Source organism: Geotrypetes seraphini, chromosome 2, assembly GCF_902459505.1.
Source record: "Geotrypetes seraphini chromosome 2, aGeoSer1.1, whole genome shotgun sequence".
Taxonomy (NCBI): Eukaryota; Metazoa; Chordata; class Amphibia; order Gymnophiona; family Dermophiidae; genus Geotrypetes; species Geotrypetes seraphini.
The window spans coordinates 200,288,043-200,309,263 of NC_047085.1; the positions used below are offsets into that span (position 1 = coordinate 200,288,043).

General features: G+C 41.9%; 1 protein-coding gene across 1 annotated transcript in view; it reads left to right on the forward strand.

Annotated features, from left to right (window-relative positions):
• Positions 1-21,221, forward strand: part of PAK1IP1 (PAK1 interacting protein 1) — a 78,072-nt gene that overhangs the window by 53,696 nt on the left and 3,155 nt on the right. The window contains 1 exon segment of the mRNA XM_033932814.1: positions 9,278-9,404. Within this exon segment, the coding sequence (XP_033788705.1) occupies positions 9,278-9,404 (127 nt within the window).

The window sequence follows — 21,221 nt, forward strand, 5'->3', positions numbered from 1 at the left end:
TGCCATTGTATAGATCCATGGTGAGGCCCCACCTGGAATACTGTGTGCAATTCTGGAGGCCGCATTATCGCAAGGATGTGCTGAGACTGGAGTCGGTGCAAAGAATGGCCACCAGGATGGTCTCGGGACTCAAGGATCTACCATACGAAAAACGGCTTGACAAATTACAGCTATACTCGCTCGAGGAGCGCAGATAGAGGGGGGACATGATCGAGACGTTCAAGTATCTTGCGGGCCGCATCGAGGCGGAGGAAGATATCTTCTTTTTCAAGGGTCCCACGACAACAAGAGGGCATCCGTTGAAAATCAGGGGCGGGAAACTACGAGGTGACACCAGGAAATTCTTTTTCACCGAAAGAGTGGTTGATCGCTGGAATAGTCTTCCACTACAGGTGATTGAGGCCAGCAGCGTGCCTGATTTTAAGGCCAAATGGGATCGGCACATGGGATCTATTCACAGGGAAAAGGTAGGGGAGGGACATTAAGGTGGGCAGACTAGATGGGCCGTGGGCCCTTATCTGCCGTCTATTTCTATGTTTCTATGTCTATACAAACCTAAGGTTTAGTTTAGTTTAGTTTAGATTCTTCATCCAGGCTATCTCTTTAGGGTCCATACCAAGGGTACTTAGTTTATTTATTAGATGCCTGTGTGGAACATTGTCAAAGGTTACACCAGATCTGGTTCGCTCCCTCTATCCAATTCTCTGATCACTCAGTCAAAGAAATTGATCAAATTTGTCTGACAAGACAAGATATGACTCTAGTGCAGGGGTGCCCACACTTTTTGGGCTTGCGAGCTACTTTTAAAATGACCAAGTCAAAATGATCTACCAACAATAAAATTTTTAAAAACACAAAGCACACTGTAAGCAGAGAAAATGTTTATTATCATTTATACTGGATCCCAATATAAACAACTGGGTATAATTCAAAATGAAATGTTCCTAAAGGTCCTTGACAACAACGTAACACATAAAGGAACAGTGTATACTTCAAACGTCTTTTATTATACAATGGTGCTCAGATTCCACGATGGAAAGGTAAAGAACTCAATAAAGGCAAAAGCCCTAAAGAGACTTAAATGGTATCGATCATTGCACCGGTTTATAAAAGATGTTGTGAAGTGCTACTATATTAGTTTATAAAGTTCATAAGTCCAAGAACGGTAAGTCCAATTTGTAAATGACTTTAAAGCTTCAAAAAAGTGAGCAACTTAGCTGAAATATAGAGCGTGCATAGGTGTAACTGGGTCCTATAGAGCGTGCATAGGTGTAACTGGGTCCTGACGCGTTTCGCCTCACCGGCTTCTTCAGAGAACCCACTCGCAAACTGTATATTCACTGCTAGTAATTGTAAATAAGTCCTGCAACATCAGAGAAACAAAGTGCATGGAAGTATCAGAATTCAGTAATAAGTATCAAAGCCTTAGCCAAAAAACTTTAAAACAGGGAACTGCAATGGGGGCCACTATGGCCCCGTCTTTGGCATGTCTGTATGTTACAGACTTTGAGGACATTTTTCTGTACCCATCTATATACTTTTCAGAAGTGTACACGTGGAAACGATATATAGATGATGTTTTTTTGATCTGGACTAACACCATTGACTTATTCCACCAATTTCTTCAGTGGCTTAATACATGTAATTCACATCTGCAATTCACTGCATGTACTTCATACACCCATATAGCTTTTTTGGACATTCATATTACCATCAATCAAGGGGCTTTTTTTACCACTATTCATCGCAAGCCCACCGATAGAAATACGTTGCTGCATTATGAGAGTTATCACCCTCGTCATCTGAAGAATAACTTACCAGTGGGCCAATTCTTAAGATTAAGGCGCTTGTGTAGCACCAGAGAAGAATTTAAACTCCGGGCAAGAGACATGTGGCAACGGTTTAGTGAACGTGGGTACCCCTACAATATTATCAAAAAAGCTTATAAACGGGCTTTATATGCCCATCGGGAGTATCTGTTGCAACCATCCTCTGATCAATGTGAATCTCGATTGGTGTGTACACTGCCCTATTCATACCAAGCATTCCACATCAAAAAAATCATAAACACACACTGGCACCTTCTTCAGGTACATCAATGTCTGGGGCAACAACCCCTCTTTGCGTACTCTAGGGGTAAAAATCTCCGGGACTCTGTATCCACGTCTCACTTTGTTAGTCCACCAGGTGATATCTTGATACCCGAGCCTAAAGGACATTTCAAATGTGGCAATTGTACTATATGTAAGCATGCCCTGGAGACTACTAGTATCCACCACCCTACGTTACCAAAGCAACATGTGTTACATCATTTTTCGGATTGTGATACTCAAGGGGTTGTTTACCTCATTCGTTGCCCATGCAGTTTGTTATACATTGGACACACTATCAGAAGTATTAAAACACGAATTACAGAACATCTGAGTAAAATCAGAAGGGGGGATATTAATGCCCCCTTAGTCCAACATTGGCAGGCTACTTCGCACCAGCTTCATGATTTACAATTTGTGGTATTAGAGGTGGCCCGAGGCATTAGAGGAGGAAATTCTCAAGCATGGCTATGGAAACGTGAACAAAGTTGGATCTACTATTGGCAGACGGTATCTCCCTCTGGTTTGAATAAAGAAGTGGAGTGGTGGGCGTTCCTTCATTGATTGACATCTTCTTTCATGTATAAATGCCGGGTGCTCAGCTGAGCACTGACGTCACAGGAAATTGAAAGATTACAGAATCAACAGTAGGTGTCCCGTCGTCAGCGTCGAGAGTTTGGTAAAGTTTTTTGGCTAAGGCTTTGATACTTATTACTGAATTCTGATACTTCCATGCACTTTGTTTCTCTGATGTTGCAGGACTTATTTACAATTACTAGCAGTGAATATACAGTTTGCGAGTGGGTTCTCTGAAGAAGCCGGTGAGGCGAAACGCGTCAGGACCCAGTTACACCTATGCACGCTCTATAGGACCCAGTTACACCTATGCACGCTCTATATTTCAGCTAAGTTGCTCACTTTTTTGAAGCTTTAAAGTCATTTACAAATTGGACTTACCGTTCTTGGACTTATGAACTTTATAAACTAATATAGTAGCACTTCACAACATCTTTTATAAACCGGTGCAATGATCGATACCATTTAAGTCTCTTTAGGGCTTTTGCCTTTATTGAGTTCTTTACCTTTCCATCGTGGAATCTGAGCACCATTGTATAATAAAAGACGTTTGAAGTATACACTGTTCCTTTATGTGTTACGTTATTATCATTTATATTCAGAGTTTTTTCAAAGAGGTCAAGGCAGATGGCTTTATGTAAGGTCAACTCAGTAACAACTATACAAAAATAGTCAAATATTCCTTCTCCCTTTTTACTAAACCACGATAGCGTTTTTTAGCGCAGGGAGCTGTGCTGAATGCCCTGTGCTGCTCTCGATGCTCATAGGCTCCCTGCGCTAAAAACCACTATTGCGGTTTCGTAAAAGGGGGCCATAGTGTAAAATATAGACAGCAGATATAAATTCTCAAAATGGACACATTTTGATCACTAAATTGAAAATAAAATCATATTTACCTACCTTTGTTGTTTGGTGATTTTATAAGTCTCTGGTTATACTTTCTTTTTCTGACTGTGCATCCAATATTTCTTCCCTTCTTTCAGCCTCCTGTATGCTTTCTCTCTTCCAGACCTCATTCCCTCCCCCCAATTTTTTCTTCCTCTCTCCCTGCCCCTCCCCTTTCTTTCTTTCTCTCTACCCCCTTCTTTCTTTCTTTATCCCTGCCCCTTCTTTCTTTCTCTCTACCCCCTTCTTTCTTTCTTTATCCCTGCCCCTTCCTTCTTTCTTTCTTTATCCCTGCCCCTTCTTTCTTTCTCTCTACCCCCTTCTTTCTTTCTTTATCCTTGCCCCTTCTTTCTTTCTCTCTACCCCCTTCTTTCTTTTTTTTATCCCTGCCCCTTCTTTCTTTCTCTCTACCCTCTACTTTCTTTTTTTATCCCTGCCCCTTCTTTCTTTCTGTCTCCATGCCCCTTCTTTCTTTCTGTCTCCATGCCCCTTCTTTCTTTCTTTCTGTCTCCCTGCCCCTTCTTTCTTTCTGTCTCCATGCCCCTTCTTTCTTTCTTTCTTTCTTTCTTTCTTTCTTTCTTTCTTTCTGTCTCCCTGCCCCTTCTTTCTTTTTTCTGTCTCCCTGCCCCTTCTTTCTTTCTTTCTTTCTTTCTTTCTTTCTTTCTGTCTCCCTGCCCCTTCTTTCTTTTTTCTGTCTCCCTGCCCCTTCTTTCTTTCTTTTTCTTTCTTTCTGTCTCCCTGCCCCTTCTTTCTTTTTTTTCTTTCTCTTTCTTTGTCTCCCTGCCCCTTTCTTTCTTTCTGTCTCCCTGCCCCTTTCTTTCTTTCTGTCTCCCTGCCCCTTCTTTCTTTCTTTCTGTCTCCCTGCCCCTTCTTTCTTTCTTTCTGTCTCCCTGCCCCTTCTTTCTTTCTTTCTGTCTCCCTGCCCCCTTCTTTCTTTCTTTCTGTCTCCCTGCCCCCTTCTTTCTTTCTTTCTGTCTCCCTGCCCCCTTCTTTCTTTCTTTCTTTCTGTCTCCCTGCCCCCTTCTTTCTTTCTTTCTTTCTGTCTCCCTGCCCCCTTCTTTCTTTCTTTCTTTCTGTCTCCCTGCCCCCTTCTTTCTTTCTTTCTGTCTCCCTGCCCCCTTCTTTCTTTCTTTCTTTCAGTCTCCCTGCCCCCTTCTTTCTCTCTTTCTTTCTGTCTTTCTTTCTGTCTTTCTTTCTCTCTTTCTTTCTCTCTTTCTTTCTCTCTTTCTTTCTCTCTTTCTTTCTCTCTTTCTTTCTCTCTTTCTCTCTGTCTTTCTCTCTTTCTCTCTGTCTTTCTTTCTGTCTTTCTCTCTTTCTCTCTTTCTCTCTGTCTTTCTTTCTCTCTTTCTCTCTTTCTGTCTCTCTTTCTCTCTTTCTGTCTTTCTCTCTTTCTCTCTTTCTGTCTCTCTTTCTCTCTTTCTGTCTTTCTCTCTTTCTCTCTTTCTTTCTTTCTCTCTTTCTCTCTTTCTTTCTTTCTCTCTTTCTCTCTGTCTTTCTCTTTCTCTCTTTCTCTCTGTCTTTCTTTCTCTCTTTCTCTCTGTCTTTCTTTCTCTCTTTCTCTCTTTCTCTCTGTCTTTCTTTTTCTCTCTTTCTCTCTGTCTTTCTCTTTCTTTCTGTCTTTCTCTCTTTCTCTCTTTCTTTCTGTCTTTCTCTTTCTTTCTGTCTTTCTCTCTTTCTCTCTTTCTTTCTGTCTTTCTTTCTGTCTTTCTTTCTGTCTTTCTTTCTCTCTCTCTTTCTCTCTCTCTTTCTGTCTTTCTTTCTCTCTTTCTTTCTGTCTTTCTTTCTCTCTTTCTTTCTGTCTTTCTCTCTGTCTTTCTTTCTCTCTTTCTGTCTTTCTTTCTTTCTCTCTTTCTGTCTTTCTGTCTTTCTGTCTTTCTCTCTTTCTCTCTTTCTTTCTCTCTTTCTCTCTGTCTTTCTCTCTTTCTCTCTGTCTTTCTCTCTTTCTGTCTGTCTTTCTCTCTTTCTGTCTGTCTTTCTCTCTTTCTGTCTGTCTTTCTCTCTTTCTGTCTGTCTTTCTCTCTGTCTTTCTTTCTGTCTTTCTCTCTGTCTTTCTTTCTGTCTTTTTTCTGTCTTTCTTTCTGTCTTTCTGTCTTTCTCTCTTTCTTTCTCTCTTTCTTTCTGTCTTTCTGTCTTTCTCTCTTTCTTTCTGTCTTTCTCTCTTTCTTTCTGTCTTTCTCTCTTTCTGTCTGTCTTTCTCTCTTTCTTTCTGTCTTTCTCTCTGTCTGTCTTTCTCTCTTTCTTTCTGTCTTTCTCTCTTTCTGTCTGTCTTTCTCTCTTTCTGTCTTTCTCTCTGTCTGTCTTTCTCTCTTTCTTTCTGTCTTTCTCTCTTTCTGTCTGTCTTTCTTTCTCTCTTTCTGTCTGTCTTTCTCTCTGTCTTTCTTTCTCTCTTTCTTTCTGTCTTTCTCTCTTTCTGTCTGTCTTTCTCTCTTTCTTTCTCTCTTTCTTTCTGTCTTTCTTTCTCTCTTTCTTTCTGTCTTTCTCTCTTTCTGTCTGTCTTTCTTTCTCTCTTTCTTTCTGTCTTTCTTTCTCTCTTTCTTTCTGTCTTTCTCTCTGTCTTTCTTTCTCTCTTTCTTTCTGTCTTTCTGTCTGTCTTTCTTTCTCTCTTTCTCTCTGTCTTTCTCTCTTTCTTTCTTTCTGTCTTTCTTTCTCTCTTTCTTTCTGTCTTTCTTTCTCTCTTTCTTTCTGTCTTTCTCTCTTTCTGTCTGTCTTTCTCTCTTTCTGTCTGTCTTTCTCTCTTTCTGTCTTTCTCTCTTTCTTTCTGTCTTTCTCTCTTTCTCTCTGTCTTTCTCTCTTTCTCTCTGTCTTTCTCTCTTTCTCTCTGTCTTTCTTTCTGTCTTTCTCTCTTTCTTTCTGTCTTTCTTTCTCTCTTTCTGTCTGTCTTTCTCTCTGTCTGTCTTTCTCTCTTTCTCTCTGTCTGTCTTTCTCTCTTTCTTTCTGTCTGTCTTTCTCTCTTTCTTTCTGTCTGTCTTTCTCTCTTTCTTTCTGTCTGTCTTTCTCTCTTTCTTTCTGTCTGTCTTTCTCTCTTTCTTTCTGTCTGTCTTTCTCTCTTTCTTTCTGTCTGTCTTTCTCTCTTTCTTTCTGTCTGTCTTTCTCTCTTTCTTTCTGTCTGTCTTTCTCTCTTTCTTTCTGTCTGTCTTTCTCTCTTTCTTTCTGTCTGTCTTTCTCTCTTTCTTTCTGTCTGTCTTTCTCTCTTTCTTTCTGTCTGTCTTTCTCTCTCTTTCTGTCTGTCTTTCTCTCTCTTTCTGTCTGTCTTTCTCTCTCTGTCTGTCTGTCTTTCTCTCTCTGTCTGTCTGTCTTTCTCTCTCTGTCTTTTTGTCTCTGTCCCCTTCCTTCCTTCCTTCCTTCCTTCCTTCCTTCTTTCTGTCTCCCTGCCCTCATCCAAGCCACCGCCCCCGAATTCTGAGCTCTCCCTGCTTCCCGACGCTGTAAAGAGGATATAGAAGCGCCGGACCGACCAGCTTTCCACACCCGACGTCGGGCTAGCCTGGAACTTCCTTTCCGACGTCAGAATTGATGTTGGGTGGTGAAGGTTGGTCGGCCCGGCGTTTCTGTATCCTCTTTACGGCGTCGGGAAGCAGGTAGAACGCGAAGGCAACACGAGTCAATCACGGAGTCCGGGATGTGCTCCACAATCGACTCGCATTGCCTTTACAATCTACTGGTCGATTGTGATCGACCTTTTGGGCACCCCTGCTCTAGTGAATCCATTTTGCCTTGGGTCCTGTAATCCAGAAATGTCACTATTCTCTGTTTTAATTGTTTCCATTAATTTACTTACTACAGAAGTCAGACTTACTGGCCTTTGGTTCCCTACCTCTTCCTTACTTCTACTTAGTTCCCTACCTCTTTCTTACTTCTACTTTTGTAGAGAAGGTCCACATCTGCCCTTCTCCAGTACCATTCCTGATTCTAGAGAAGCATTGAAAAGGTCAGCCAGCAGAGCTGCCAGAACTTCCTTAAGTTCCTTCAGTACCCTCGGATATACACCGTTCGGCCCCATCATTTTGTCATTCTTTAGCTAGCTCCTCATGAACACAATCCTCTGAAAAACATTCAGGGTCTACCACACTTCCATCCCTATTTGCATTTGTCTTCTGTGGTCCTGCTCCCCGTGCTTCAGTTGTGAGTACTTGTGGGGGATATCATCCAGTGATGATATGATGGAAAAGCTTTCTCAGATCTGAGAAGTAATGCAATATTCTGAGTACATGCAGGTCTTTCCATGACTGGCCATTCCCTCAGGATTGTGTTTTCCCCTCTGCCAAAACTATGTGAAAACCATAGCTCTCCCTTTTAAACTTTCTGAAGAAATTTCTCAAGAAATTCTCTTTGATTTTTGATACTGTCTTGGTTTATATTCATGTTAATGTTGCTAGGCTTTCTTGTTTTTGTTTTTGTTTTCCTTCCCTTCAGTATAGAGCAGTCCTTTCTTGTGACAAGAGAACGGTACAGAGGCTAAGAACGTTACACTGGTTTTGAGGTCTGGGATAGTTCTGTCCTGTTGCATGACCACCTTGTGACTGGATGGATCAGAGTATATTGGTTGGTGTATTACCTGGCCCAGTAATATATGTAGTCATAGTTTGAAGATGAGAAGGTATATGCATGGTGATGATTACAAACAATGGGCAGTAGATGATTGATTTTATAGTTCTTTTTTATTTTATTTTTTTTGTGGGGGTCATCACTTGTGTGTGGAGTTTTTGCTAACATGCAAGCAATTTTTATGTACTATTTCTGTTGCCTGCGCTGATTGATAAGGGTCTATTTTAGTTGCATTTGCAAAATATGAGTATCGCAAAGCCTCCAGATAGAGAAGGGAGCCCTACAGGAGAGAGCAGTCCTAATTATTCAGTCTGAGGTACAGGCAGCCTAGAATGACGAGCTGTGGTGTAACCATACCGGCAGAGTGCTGGCCAGCTTACGAGTTAATGCAAAGTGTTCACTCTTTCAAAAGAAACAAAATTGGCGGGACTGGTGGGGAAAAAAGGGACTTTTTCTCCTTCCATGGATTCCGCTGTCCTGACCTTTTTGAATGGGTTTCAAATTTTGCAGATTTTCCACTAAAAATGTATGCATTTATTTTTACAGTTGAATGAACTTCTTCCTTAGATGAAATCCCCTAGGAAAATAGAGAGAAGCTGTATGTTTGGCATCCTGATCCTCTTCTGGACATGTTAGATCAAAGCGGTAGAACTACATTTTGTGTGGACAGATTGTCATCTTTCTTTGGGACTCCTCATGGCAGCTCTGCTAGCACCATCCCCTCCCCCTTTAAAAATGATGTCTTTATTCCTATTTCTAGTCAATATTCAACCACCAGAGTAACCTTTTTTTTTTTTTTTTTTTTTGTAAATACTGGCTTTAGTGGTTAAATTAAACACAGAAAGTGCCACCAACTATCTAGGTAGAATGGCAAGTACTGCCACTATCCAAATAGCATCAATATTCAATCTGGGAACCTCTCTGGATAAAATTAAGACAGCTCCATCTATGCACTCTCCTGTAAGTATCCGAATAGTGCCAAGAGGGCCTGTAAGGATATTCAGTGCCACAAATGAAATGTTTCTGGATAAGGGCTTTGAATATTGGACTCTTCATTTTTATGATAGTTAAATGAGGCGAGGTATCGCATGATGCCCTTTGGAGCATGTCTTTGGATTCCCCTTGCCCTTTCCCACCACATGTCCCTTGAGCTAACCTGAATTTCACATCCTTTCCCTTAGGTACAGAAGCCCCCCTCCTTCCTCTGTGAGGTGAATACTTCAGCCAGACTCATCTGCCTCTCTGTGTGGCTTGTTAATCCTTTAGAAACAAAGGAAAACCATGACACAGGTGCTGCCACATCTATCGGTAAGAACAACCATTACATATAGCACTCTTTAAAGCATGTCTTTCATATATGTCTTATCAGGAAACCAAAGAGCAAAACTCCACAAGTAAGTAGGACTCGTTATACACACAGTGGAGATGACCACAACAAAAACAATGGGGCGACAAGTAGCCACTTTATTGAAAAGCTTCAATAAGACTCAACATGGCCATGTTTCGGCCACCTGGCCTGCTTCCATAGTCTTTCATCAAAGAACATGTGCATCTGTGAATAATCTTCTTACAGTGAGCAACCTTTTAAAAACCACCACGCGCAAAGCAGTAACAATGAGCTCTATGAAGAACTGTTCAAAAATCACTCCAGTGCCACAAACAGAAAAGAACTTGCTGACACTCACAAATATGGGGACATGGGCATCAGCAGGTTCTTTTCTGTTTGTGGCGCTGGAGTGATTTTTGAACAGTTTGTTGCTGATTTGCTTGAGGTGGTTTTTATAAGGTTGCTTATAAGAAGATTATTCAAAGATGCACATGTGCTTTGATGCAGGCCAAGTGCCCAAAACACGGCCATGTCAAGTCTTATTGAAGCTCTTCAATAAAGTGGCTACATCTACTTGTCCTGTTGTTTTTGTTGTGGTGATCTCCGCTGTATGTGACAAGTCTTGTAGGTCCAAGTCACCTCTCTTGAAATAACTTCCCTCATCAATTTCTTTTTCCCATATCGCCCCTAAAAAACTGGCATACCAGCTGTTTGCTTATTTATTTATTTATTGGGGTTTATTAGCTATTTTTATTAAGAGATTCACCTGTAGCAGGTACAGTTTAACTTAAAACTTACAATTTTGTTAACAGCACAACAATAGTGTAATGACGAAGTATAATGATAAATACAGTCAATGAAATAAACTTGGGGGATGGTAAATTGAATCCTATAAACGGGAGCAACATAGTATCAGAAATATAAACATTTAACAGAGCAGAACACCCATCATATCTTTTATTATATAAGTGACAGCGGAATACAAATGATACTGTGTAGTGCCATTCAATTTTTCCCTATCTGCTGTGGTTCTAGTTGTTAGTTTGTGTTTGATTATTTTCTTGGTTTAACTTTTGAAATTTTTATTCTGTTTTGTACTATTATTCCGTAAACTGTCATGATGTTTCACTAATGATGGTATAAAAATGTTTAAATTTACACTATACAAAAATAGAATTCTGGAAATTCAATTGAAAGTCACCCTTCAAGTACTTTTTAATATATATTTTATGAGAGAAGACTTAAGCAATATTACTGTCCTCTCAGCTTCACAGGCCTATTTATTTATTTAGAACATAAGAACATAAGAATTGCCATCTCCGGATCAGACCCTGGATCCATCAAGTCCGGTGATCCGCACACATGGATTTATTTATTTATTCGTTCAATTTTCTATACCGTTTTTCCAGGACAGCTCAGAATGGTTTATATGAGTTTATTCAGGTACTCAAGCATTTTCCAGGTCTGTCCCAGCAGGCTCACAATCTATCTAATGTACCTGGAGCAATGGGGGATTAAATGACTTGCCCAGAGTCACAAGGAGCAGCGTGGGTTTGAACCCACAACCCCAGGGTGCTGAGGCTGTAGCTTTAACCACTGCACTACACTCTCCCTCCCATAAGTGCCTCTGTGTCACAGGGATCATCACATCCTTAACTACTTATCTCTTTCTTTCTTTTTTTTAATATGCATCCATAATTACAAGTTAATTCAAATAAAAGGAAGATTTCACATTAAAAAATGCAAAAAGGAAAAAATATATAATGAGAACTTAACCTCTTCTGTAGACCCCAACATAATGAGGGCAGACCTACAAATATAGAGGAGATCATAGGAAAATTTCCAAGTAAAGACTAACTATAGTTTACTACCAGTCATTTATCATTTGGCTATTTCAGATGTTCAAGTTGGAAAAAAACTTATTTTAGTCCCAGATATTTCACCACAGATTTGCAAGGATATGCCAACAAAAAGGTAGCTCCCAATTTCTTAATATCTTCTCTCATAATTATTTTGAACAATTTAGCATTCTCAAGTTCAGCTGTCTCTTCAAATTCTCCAACTGTTTAATTTTTCTTGGAATAAATTTCTGATCTTTAAGATTCTGTTTCAGTCTGTTTTAATTTTTTCAGAGCTATCTTGTCAAACCTTTGCAACTGTTTCAGAAATAAGATCAACTTTTACTTACATCTTGAGCAGTTTTTCCTACCATCATATCTAGCTTCATAATGGCATTCAAACGGATTTATTCTTCTCCTCCTCCGGTTTTGTTAAGGGAAGGACTCCACCAGCAGTGGGCCCAGTCGCCATGACTTCTGACATGGCCAAGCCCAGCTGGCCACTCCTCGATTCCACCGGGCAAGGAGGTAAATTAGCCATGGGGGAGGGGGAGACAACGAGATATCATATCCCTGAAGGTCAGATGCTCCTTTCCGCAGGGCTCCCAGCCCTTACTGGAGACCAGAGGCATAGCGATCCAGAATTTGCTGAGTCAACTGCTGCAAGGGAGATGACGCCACAGCTGGCATTAGAACAGCCCTCACTGTTCCCTTTCGCTTAACATGCAGCATCACAACTCCAACCACGAAAAGACAATGCAACAAGGTAAAAGTGCTGAGGGAAAATAAAAAATGCTAAACGCTCTAGAACACTGCCATGGAGCCGTTAGCCATCTTGGGTCTGCCCCCAGGTTCTCTTTTTTTTCTTTTCTATGTTTGTGATTGTTATTGTCAGTAAATTCAAATTGTCTTTCTTCACACCCTATGTCTCCACAGTCGATTAATCACTCAAAAAATCTTTGCATAAGATAACAACACGTGCATTTATCTGCAAATTGGGTGTTCTTCCACAGTTATGCTCGCTGAATCTGTCTTTTTCAAATCTTTCTTCATCAGGAGCAGCCATGAGCATTACACCCTTTCAAATACAAACAGGGATTGACTATAAAGATTAAACATTACAATGAAGGATCTTTCCCTGTAATTCAAATCTAGTGTATCTTCTGGGAGTACATATTTCATAGAAATACTACTTAACATTTTTTTTGTAAAGTGTGAAACCCTCCTCGCATCTTATTTCTAAAACGCAAATATTTTCTGGTGTGTCTTTCTTATGACTGATTGTCTTACCCAGTGGCGAATCTCATTCATCAGACTGACAGGTCAGTGAACTAATAATTGCTTATCACGGCAAATCTTTCCACTGAATCATGAAGTTCGAGCCAGCTGGCTCCTAACTTTTAATTTAAAATCCAACATTGTTGCAGCTGCAATAAAGCTTATACTGTAAATATGCATGCATACATAATAGGTATCATGGAAAGCATATTCATATAACAGATATGATATGCAAGATGTCAGCAGAATGCAAATAAAATAGGTAAACATTAGAACATTCAAATAACATAAATATGATACAGGATGTCTGTGCAATATGATAGCTCACCTGATTAGGCATACATTAAAACAATCAAATAACAAAAATATGCTCATAAAATCAGTACTATAAGTTTCCAAGTTTATTTCAATCTTGATATCCCACCTATGTCTAATCAGCTTATAATAAAGAAAACAGGGAAGTGTTAAGACAGAACATGACAGTGAGGGATAAGAGAAATGGACTACAATTTTAAATAGCAAATAGGGGAGTGAAAAACACAAAAGGTATTGTTGTCCTTCACAACTGGTCATGCCTTATTTGCAATGAAACATTTTAATAGGCAGCTGAAGGTGTAATGCAGTTGAAACACTGGGATAAACAGATGAGTGGCTAAACGGGCAGATATGTAATATGTTCACAGAATCATATGATTAAAAAGAAAAATGTAACACTAGCATTTTTTTCTGCTTCCTTAACACTGTACCTTCAGATTTTGTTTGCAACTACCTGGGGGTTTTTTACCCAGGAGCTTGCACAATTTTTACCCCAGAAGACATGCAACTAAAATAAGTTACAAATAGAACTTAAAACTATAAGGTGAGAAGAGAACATCATTCTGTACACTGAAAAGTATTAGTTTTATTGCAAGAGAATGTATATAGTTTGGAAAACTTGTATTTGTAACTGAAGTAATTTGGCATGAATATGTAGCTAGTCACCACAAGTAATCGCATGAATCACTTACATTACAGTAAAAAGTGCCAGCATGTTGGATTAATGTCGTGGTTAAACATGCAAAGGCCCAGAATCTATAAAAGACGCCTAAAGTTATGTGTCTGAGTAGCCACGCCAATCTAATCTGGTGCCTAACTTAATTATTTTAAAAGCCTTAATCGGCACTGTTAATTGAAAATTGCAATTAATTAGCTGGTAGGCACCTGCCACCTCAAGGTAGGCATGTACTCTTAAGGCGCCTACCAGAAAGTGGATATGTTTATGGGGTAGATTATGGGCATGTTTTGACATAAGTGCCCTCATTTAGTCCAAGAAAACCCTGGCATAAATAGAGTGCGCCTAAGGTTTCAACGCCTACTGGTACCTAAGGCTTCTTTAGGTGCCTCTATTCACGATTCTATAAATGGTGCCTAACTTATGACTGACACTTGCGCTCTTCGGTGCCTACATGTTTATAGAATCAGGGCCAAAATGCTGATTGTTTTAGAAAGACTAGTCTTTACCTCGATAATTCATGTCAGAGTCCCTGGTTTGATAGCCATGTTCTATTGTAGGAGATGTACCTGTCTTGAAGTGGTATTTATAAAGGGCTATAGTTGTATGCAGAAACTTTAGAAGTAGGTTCTGTAGCAACTCATAGAACAGTAGTGATATATATTATGTATGTATATGTATATTCTACACTATACATTTAGGACTCCTTTTACGATGCCGCGTTAGCGGTTTAACGCGCGCTAATTTGCCAGCTGCACTAGTCGCTACCGCCTCCTCTTGAGCAGGCGGTAGTTTTTCGGCTAGCGCGGGGGTTAGCGCGCGCTAAGAAGTTGCGTGCGATAAAGCCGCTAACGCGGCTTCATAAAAGGAGCCCTTAGTATGTCTGTCTAGCAAAATACAGCTATATAATGCCACTTGAATAGTGAAATGATAAGAGAGAAAAATGTCTGTGTGTTTTTAAACTGTCGGGATATTTAATTGAGATAAGTTACACACAAAATTTAGTAGAAATTCAATGTTTGTTCCTTGATTTTAAAAAAGTAAGCTAATATTAGTGATTTCTGAAGGTACACAAAGGGGAGAAGTGACCTAGTGGTTACAACTGCTGCCTCAGCATCCTGAGGTTTTGCATTTGATCCCAGCCTGCTCCCTATGACTCTGGGCGAGTCATTTAACCCTCCATTGCCCCAGGTACCACAGTTAGATTGTGAGCTTGATGGGACAGATAAGGAAAATATGAGTACCTGATTATTATTCAATTTATTTATAAACTGCTTTGGGTAAATCTCTTCATGGAAAAAGCAGTTAATAAATCTTAATAAATTTGGAAATTTTGTTGGGTTTTTTTGTTTGTTTGTTGTGACCACACTGTAGTAGCAAAAAAAAAAAACCCAAGTGCTCTGTCTGACCAGTGTGTTGTGTTAATCCTGCCTGCGTTAGCCTTTGAGATATCTGGGAACGTTGTCCTGAGTATTTCAGTCTTCTAGTTTTCTGCTGGAAATCATAAAAGGAGATTGTGCAGCAGTGAGCAATGGCTTGAGTGCAGGTCTGTGTATCAGGGCTGCATAGTTTGCCCATTGCGTTGCGAGGTTCTGTGGTGGTGGAAGTCTTGGGGTCGGTTTGACTGACCCCAAGCCTAAAGATTTTTTGTTTTGGAGTTGGATTTGGAAGTATTTGAGGCAGAAAGTACTTTCTCTCCAACTGCATTGAAAATAGCTGGCAGGCATCTCTACAGAACTGCGAGTACAACCCCATTTTTTCCTAAGGGAAAATCGGAGTAGGTCTGAAAATCTTAAATTTGAGGGTTTCTGAGGTTTAAGGTTTAGGATTCCCACCTCCAAAATCCCTTTTTCACTTATTTTGAATTTTTAGTTAAGTCTCCATGTGCCGTTTTTGGTGCAATTTTGCTGACAATGGCCATCTTGGATTTCAATCGATTTTTGTTTGGTTTTTTTATGGACTGGGATGGACTCCTCAGGGTGTGAGGACACCATTACTTGTAAAAATTATATTGGTTGTTCAGCAGAGGAGAGTCCATGTTCCTCATGCCCTGTGCTTGTGAGGGAGGGGCAAGAGCTTCAAGCTTAGCCCCATCCATGTACTCTGGGACTGGTGAACTCCTGTAGGTCCAAGAAATGGATAAAAAGTACTGTTCAGATCTCCTATCTTGCGATGACATGAAGAGGAGGCACATGGAGTCTAAGGAACCTTTGAGAGCCCAGAAGAGGTTCTGCAGGCTTCATTTGCTTACCCTGCACAAGGTTTCTCCCCAGAATTTGTGAATCTGATGAGGAGAGTCTTTCTGATGAAATCAGGTCAGTTAGCATAGCCTGCATGCACGCAGCCATTGACCCAGGGAGCGTTGTCCAATGTCTGCTTCACAGTTGAGCAGGTCGGGCCTTGGCTCCAGTGACCTTTTGGAGCTAGACTGGCCAGATTGTAGGTCAGACTCCATGCTGTTTTTGTCTCAGGACTTGGATTCAGTCCTGGATGACTCTGGCTCCCTGTTTGAGTCTGGCAGTCAAGAGGCCTCCCTGGCTCCTGACCAGAGGGATGACCCTCGGATCTGCTGCCTCTTCAAGTCAATCTCTGTCCACTACTTTATTGCCAATGCTATTAAAGAACTGAAGCTGGAGGCTCCAATCTCCACTTCCCAGTGCACCATTATGAGTGACTTTAATGCTCAGACCTCCTTTTTCCTGTGCATCCGGATATTACTGAACTGGTTATGGAACAGGGTTGCCAAGGCAGTGTCAAAGCACTGGAGTTCCAGCAGCTATTTGATCAACCTAAGGTGGATTAGGCGATGTCCCAGGTCACCAAACGTACAGCTCTCTCAAATAAGGATGTTATGCTGAAAGTTGATCAGAATCGCAACATGGTCATGATTTTGAAAAAGCAGTTTGAAGTTCTTGCTCTGAGGATCAAGGCTGCTGCTCGGATTTGCCACACCAGACTGCGACAGCAGCCTTCTGCAGAGGAGGATACCTGCCCCCAGCTTGTGCTGGAAGGGATGAATTACATGGTAGATGCCTTATATGACCTTACCAGAATCATGAACTAGGTGTCAGCTTATGCTGTCTCAGCTTGTAGAATGCTGTGGATCCAGCAGTGGGCGGGCAACTCAATATCCAAGGCGACCTTGAGCAGATTGCCCTTTAAGGGACAGATGCTTTTTGGTAAGGGCCTTGATGACCTTATGGCCTGTGTGGTAGATCTCCGCCCTAAGTCTCTGCTGGAAAGTAGACCACACTGACTTGTAAGCAGGAGCAATTTCCATCCTTTTCATTCTCGCCAGTTTAACCAGGGGTCCTCTGTCCAGAGGTCCTTCCAAGGTTATAGACAGCAATGCAGCAGCTCCAGGCACCAACAGTCCTCTGGGGCTCATGTCAATTCTCCTTCCAAGAAACCCCAATGACGCCAGGTTGACGGCCGCACTTACGCATATAGGGGAGCGGCTGTTGCCATTTCGGGGGAGGAGGGGAAATTTCCTCAGACCAGTGGGTGTTGGATATCTTCTAAGTGGGTCACATGATCGAGTTTTATCACCCTCCTCTGGATTTGTTCATTGACTCTCCGACCAGGTGGCCAGAAAAAGAGTCAAAGATCAGAGCCACACTTCAAAGACTTTTGGACATTCGGGCCGTAGAACATGTCCCTAATGTTGATTCAAGCAGATACTCCATTGTGCTCTTCCGGAGGCTGTTATAGGGGAAAGCACCCTTCAGGGATTCAAGACAAGATTGGATAAGTTTCTACTGGAACAGAACATATGCAAGTAAGGCTAGACTCAAATAGGGCACTGGTCTTTGACCTAAAGGCCGCCGTGTGAGCGGACTGCTGGGCACGATGGACCAGTGGTCTGACCCAGCACCGGCAAATCTTAAGGCACAGATCTTAAGGTGATAAATGCCTTTCTGAAGGTCTCCCATTTCTACATGGAAACGGCCTGGTCGGTCATCGCTGCTGTTGCTCCTGGAGAATTTCTGGTCTCCCTGGACCTCACGGAGGTGTATCTGTATATTCCCATCTTTCTGGGCCACAAAAAATATTTGAGGCTTCACATAGTTCAGCAGCATTTCCAGTTAGCAGCCCTTCCGTTTGGATTGGTGATAGGCCACCACACTTTTTCCAAGGTTATGGTGATGGTTGCAGTTCATCTCTGGAAGATGGAGATCCAGGTAAATTCCTACCTGAACGATTGACTGATCAGAGCCCCATCCAGGCAGGAGTCCGAGATGGCAGTGCAACGAGTGCTAGATTTGCTCCATTGGTTGGGCTAGATTGTCAACTACAAGAAGAGTCATCTGGAACTGACCCAGACTCTGGAGTATCTGGGAGTTCTTTTTGATAAAGCTCGGGGCTGCTTTTTTATACCAGAACCGCAACAATAGATCCTGTCTCTTGACAATGCGTGGAATTATCTTGAGGTGTTGGGCTCCATGGCAGCATTCCTGGAAGTTGTCCCCTGGGCCAGGACACACGTGCAACCTCTCCAGGACTCTCTTCTGTCTTGGTGGTCACCGCAGAGGTATTCCCTTCAGTTGCAGCTCCCTTGGAAAACAAAGAACAGCTTATGCTATGGCTTCAGGAAACCTCCTTGTCAAAGGGTATGCCTCTCTGGATATCAGAGTGGATGATTCTCGTAACTAATGCCAGTCTTTTCGGCTGGGGAGCTCATTGCAGAGACTGCTAAATTTAGAGCCAAAAAACTCGCCGTCAGAAGGGGTTGTCCATAAATTGTCTGGAGCTCTGAGCCATCCAGCTGGCCTTGAAGGAGCTAAAAAAGGTTATTGAAGAAAAAGCTGTAAGGGTGTTCTCCAACAACACCACAGCAGTGGTGTATGTGAACAGGCAGGGAGGTACCAGAAGTGCCCCCTTATGCCTAGAAGCTCAGATGTTGTTCCGGTGGGTGGAAGTTCACCTTAAGGCTCTTTCTGTAGCCTACGTGACTGGATTGGAAAACATTCAGGCCAAATTCCTAAGTCAGCAGTTCCTGCACTCAGGAGAATGATCGCTCTCCCAAAGGGTATTTGATCTCATTGTTTGCCACTGGGGCAGGCCAGTGATAGATTTGATGTTTTCTGCCAAAAACTCGAACATAAGAATAGCCTTACTGGATCAAACCAATGGTCCATCAAGCTCAGTAGCTGTCCTCAACGGTGGCCAATCCAGGTCACTAGTACCTGGCAAAAACCCAAAGAGTAGCAACATTCCATACTACTGATCAGGGGCAAGCAATGGCTTCCCCCATGTCTTTCTCAATAAGAGACTATGGAATTTTCCTCCAGGAAATTGTCCAAACCTTTTTTAAAACCAGCTACGCTATCTACTCTTACCACAACCTATGTCGATGTGTTCCAGAGCATAACTATTCTCTGAGCGGAAAAATATTTCCTCCTCTTGGTTTTAAAAGAATTTCCCTGTAACTTTATTGCATGTCCCCTAGTCCTTGTAATTTTTGACGAAGTGAAAAATTGATCCATTTGTACCCATTCTATTCCACTCAGGATTTTGTAAACTTCAATCGTATCTCCCCTCAGCCATCTCTTTTCCAAGCTGAAGAACACTAAACTCTTTAGTCTTTCCTCATATGAGAGGAGTTCATCCCCTTTATCATCTTGGTTGCTTTTCTTTGAACCTTTTATAGTGCCGCTATATCTATCTTGAGATAAGGAGACCAGAATTGAATGCAGTACTCCAGGTGAGACCGCACCATGGAGCAATACAGAAGTTGTTTTTTTTGGGTTTTTTTGGCAAAGAGAAGAACCAGGAAGCTCGGGGTGGACGTGTTTGTCCAGCCCTGGCTGCATGACGGTTGTCTTTGTCTTTCTTCCCCTTGGCCCATAGTAGGCTGGGTCATTCGCAGAAGCACAGCTTATCCAGGTCCTGTGATCCTAGTGGCCCCAGACTGGCCTCGCTGACCATGGTATGCATGGTACATCTTCAGCGGGACAGGAGCCTTAAGCTGCTTCTTCATCAGGGGCTTCTGAGTCAGGGGGCCAGTCCCTATGGACAATCCACAGTGTTTTGGTCTTATAGCATGGCTCTTGTGTGCAAGGCTCTATGCTACTCTCCTACCAACTCAGAAGCCATCTACTATGGCGGCCTATGCTAAAGCTTGGGAAGGCTTTCCAACAGTGTTGTGAAAAAGACCAGGTGGTGTGTTACAGGCTCCTGTTCTGGTCATCCTAGCTTTCCTTCAGGCTGGACTGGAGAAAGGCCTTGCGGTAGCCTCCCTGAAAGTGCAGATGGCTGGGCTTTCCTGGTACAGAGTCACAAGGTTTTGCTGATGGCTCATCCAGATGTGACTAGATGAGATGCACTCTGGCCCCCACTGTGACATCGTTTCCCTTCATGGAATCTTAACATTGTCCTAAAGGGCCTCACTAAGGCCCCATATGAGCCACTCAGAGACACTTTCCTTTTGGACCTCATGGTCAAGACTGTGTTTCTTATGGCTATTGTTTCAGCGTGAAGTATCTTGGAGCTGCAAGCTCTTTCCTGTAGGGAGCCCTTCCTTAGAATTACAGAAGTGGCTGTCACTCTCTGGGCTGTTCCCTCCTTTCTTCTGAAAGTTCTGTCTGATTTCCATGTCAACCAGGAGGTTCGTCTGCCTGCTTTTCAATCTATGAGCAAGATAGCTTTAAGAAAGCTTGACATGCCAAGAGTTTTGCTCCAGTACTTAGAAAGGACATCATGTTTGGGAAGATTGAAGGAACCAGGTGAAGAGGACAATCTGCAATCAGCTGGCTGGACACGTTGAAAACAACCATGGGGATGATGTTGAAGGACATTCCGGACTAGTACAAAACTGATTTCTTTTTAGATCTACAATTCATCAAGTTGCTAGGACTCCCGCATGAGTTGATGGCACCTAACAACAACTTAGAAAAGATCAATTACTTTCACCTTTCAGACCATTTGTTTGTGCCGACTTCCAAGGCCTCTATAGCTAGATGGATTCACATGGCCATCTTTTCAGCATACATTGCCTGTGGTAAACAGCTGCCAGTTTTTCTCATCTCAAGGTGCATTCCACAAGGAGTGTCGCCTCTTCATGAGTGGAGTCTCGGGCAGTTCCTCCCACAAATTTGGAGAGCAGCTGTCTTGGTCTACTCTGCAAACCTTTTCCAGATTTTAGAGTGGATGTGGTGGCTCAAGAGGATGCTGTCTTTGGGTCCTTGGTCGTGTGGGCAGGCTCTTTTGTTCCTCCCTAGACATCAGCGTGGCTTGAGAGCGCTGGTGGATAGACGCGTGATTGAATAGCTCCATCTCCTCAGGTTACTTTTTATTGATTTTTGAGAGGAATAGTAAAATTTCTTAATTAGGAACACTTTTTTCTCACTAAATATGGCTACTTCTAAGCAAATTAACATAGAAACGGCATTTTCAGGTGGAATATCGAAAAGATGCAAGCAAGATCTACCAACTTCATCCAGGATACCGTTACCCGAGGATTCGCCAGATAAAATCAAAATACGGGATGAGTTAAAGAATATCAGGCAATTACTACAGAGCAATGCTGATAAACTCAATACAATGATTGAAGAAGTAGCCAATTTATCACACAAAATGGATACAATTACTATTAGGATGGACAACGTAGAAAAAAGGCTGAAAAAAGCAGAAGCAGCAGTCACAACTTGTCAAAAAGATCAGAAAATACAACTGAGTTTTGCAACACAAAT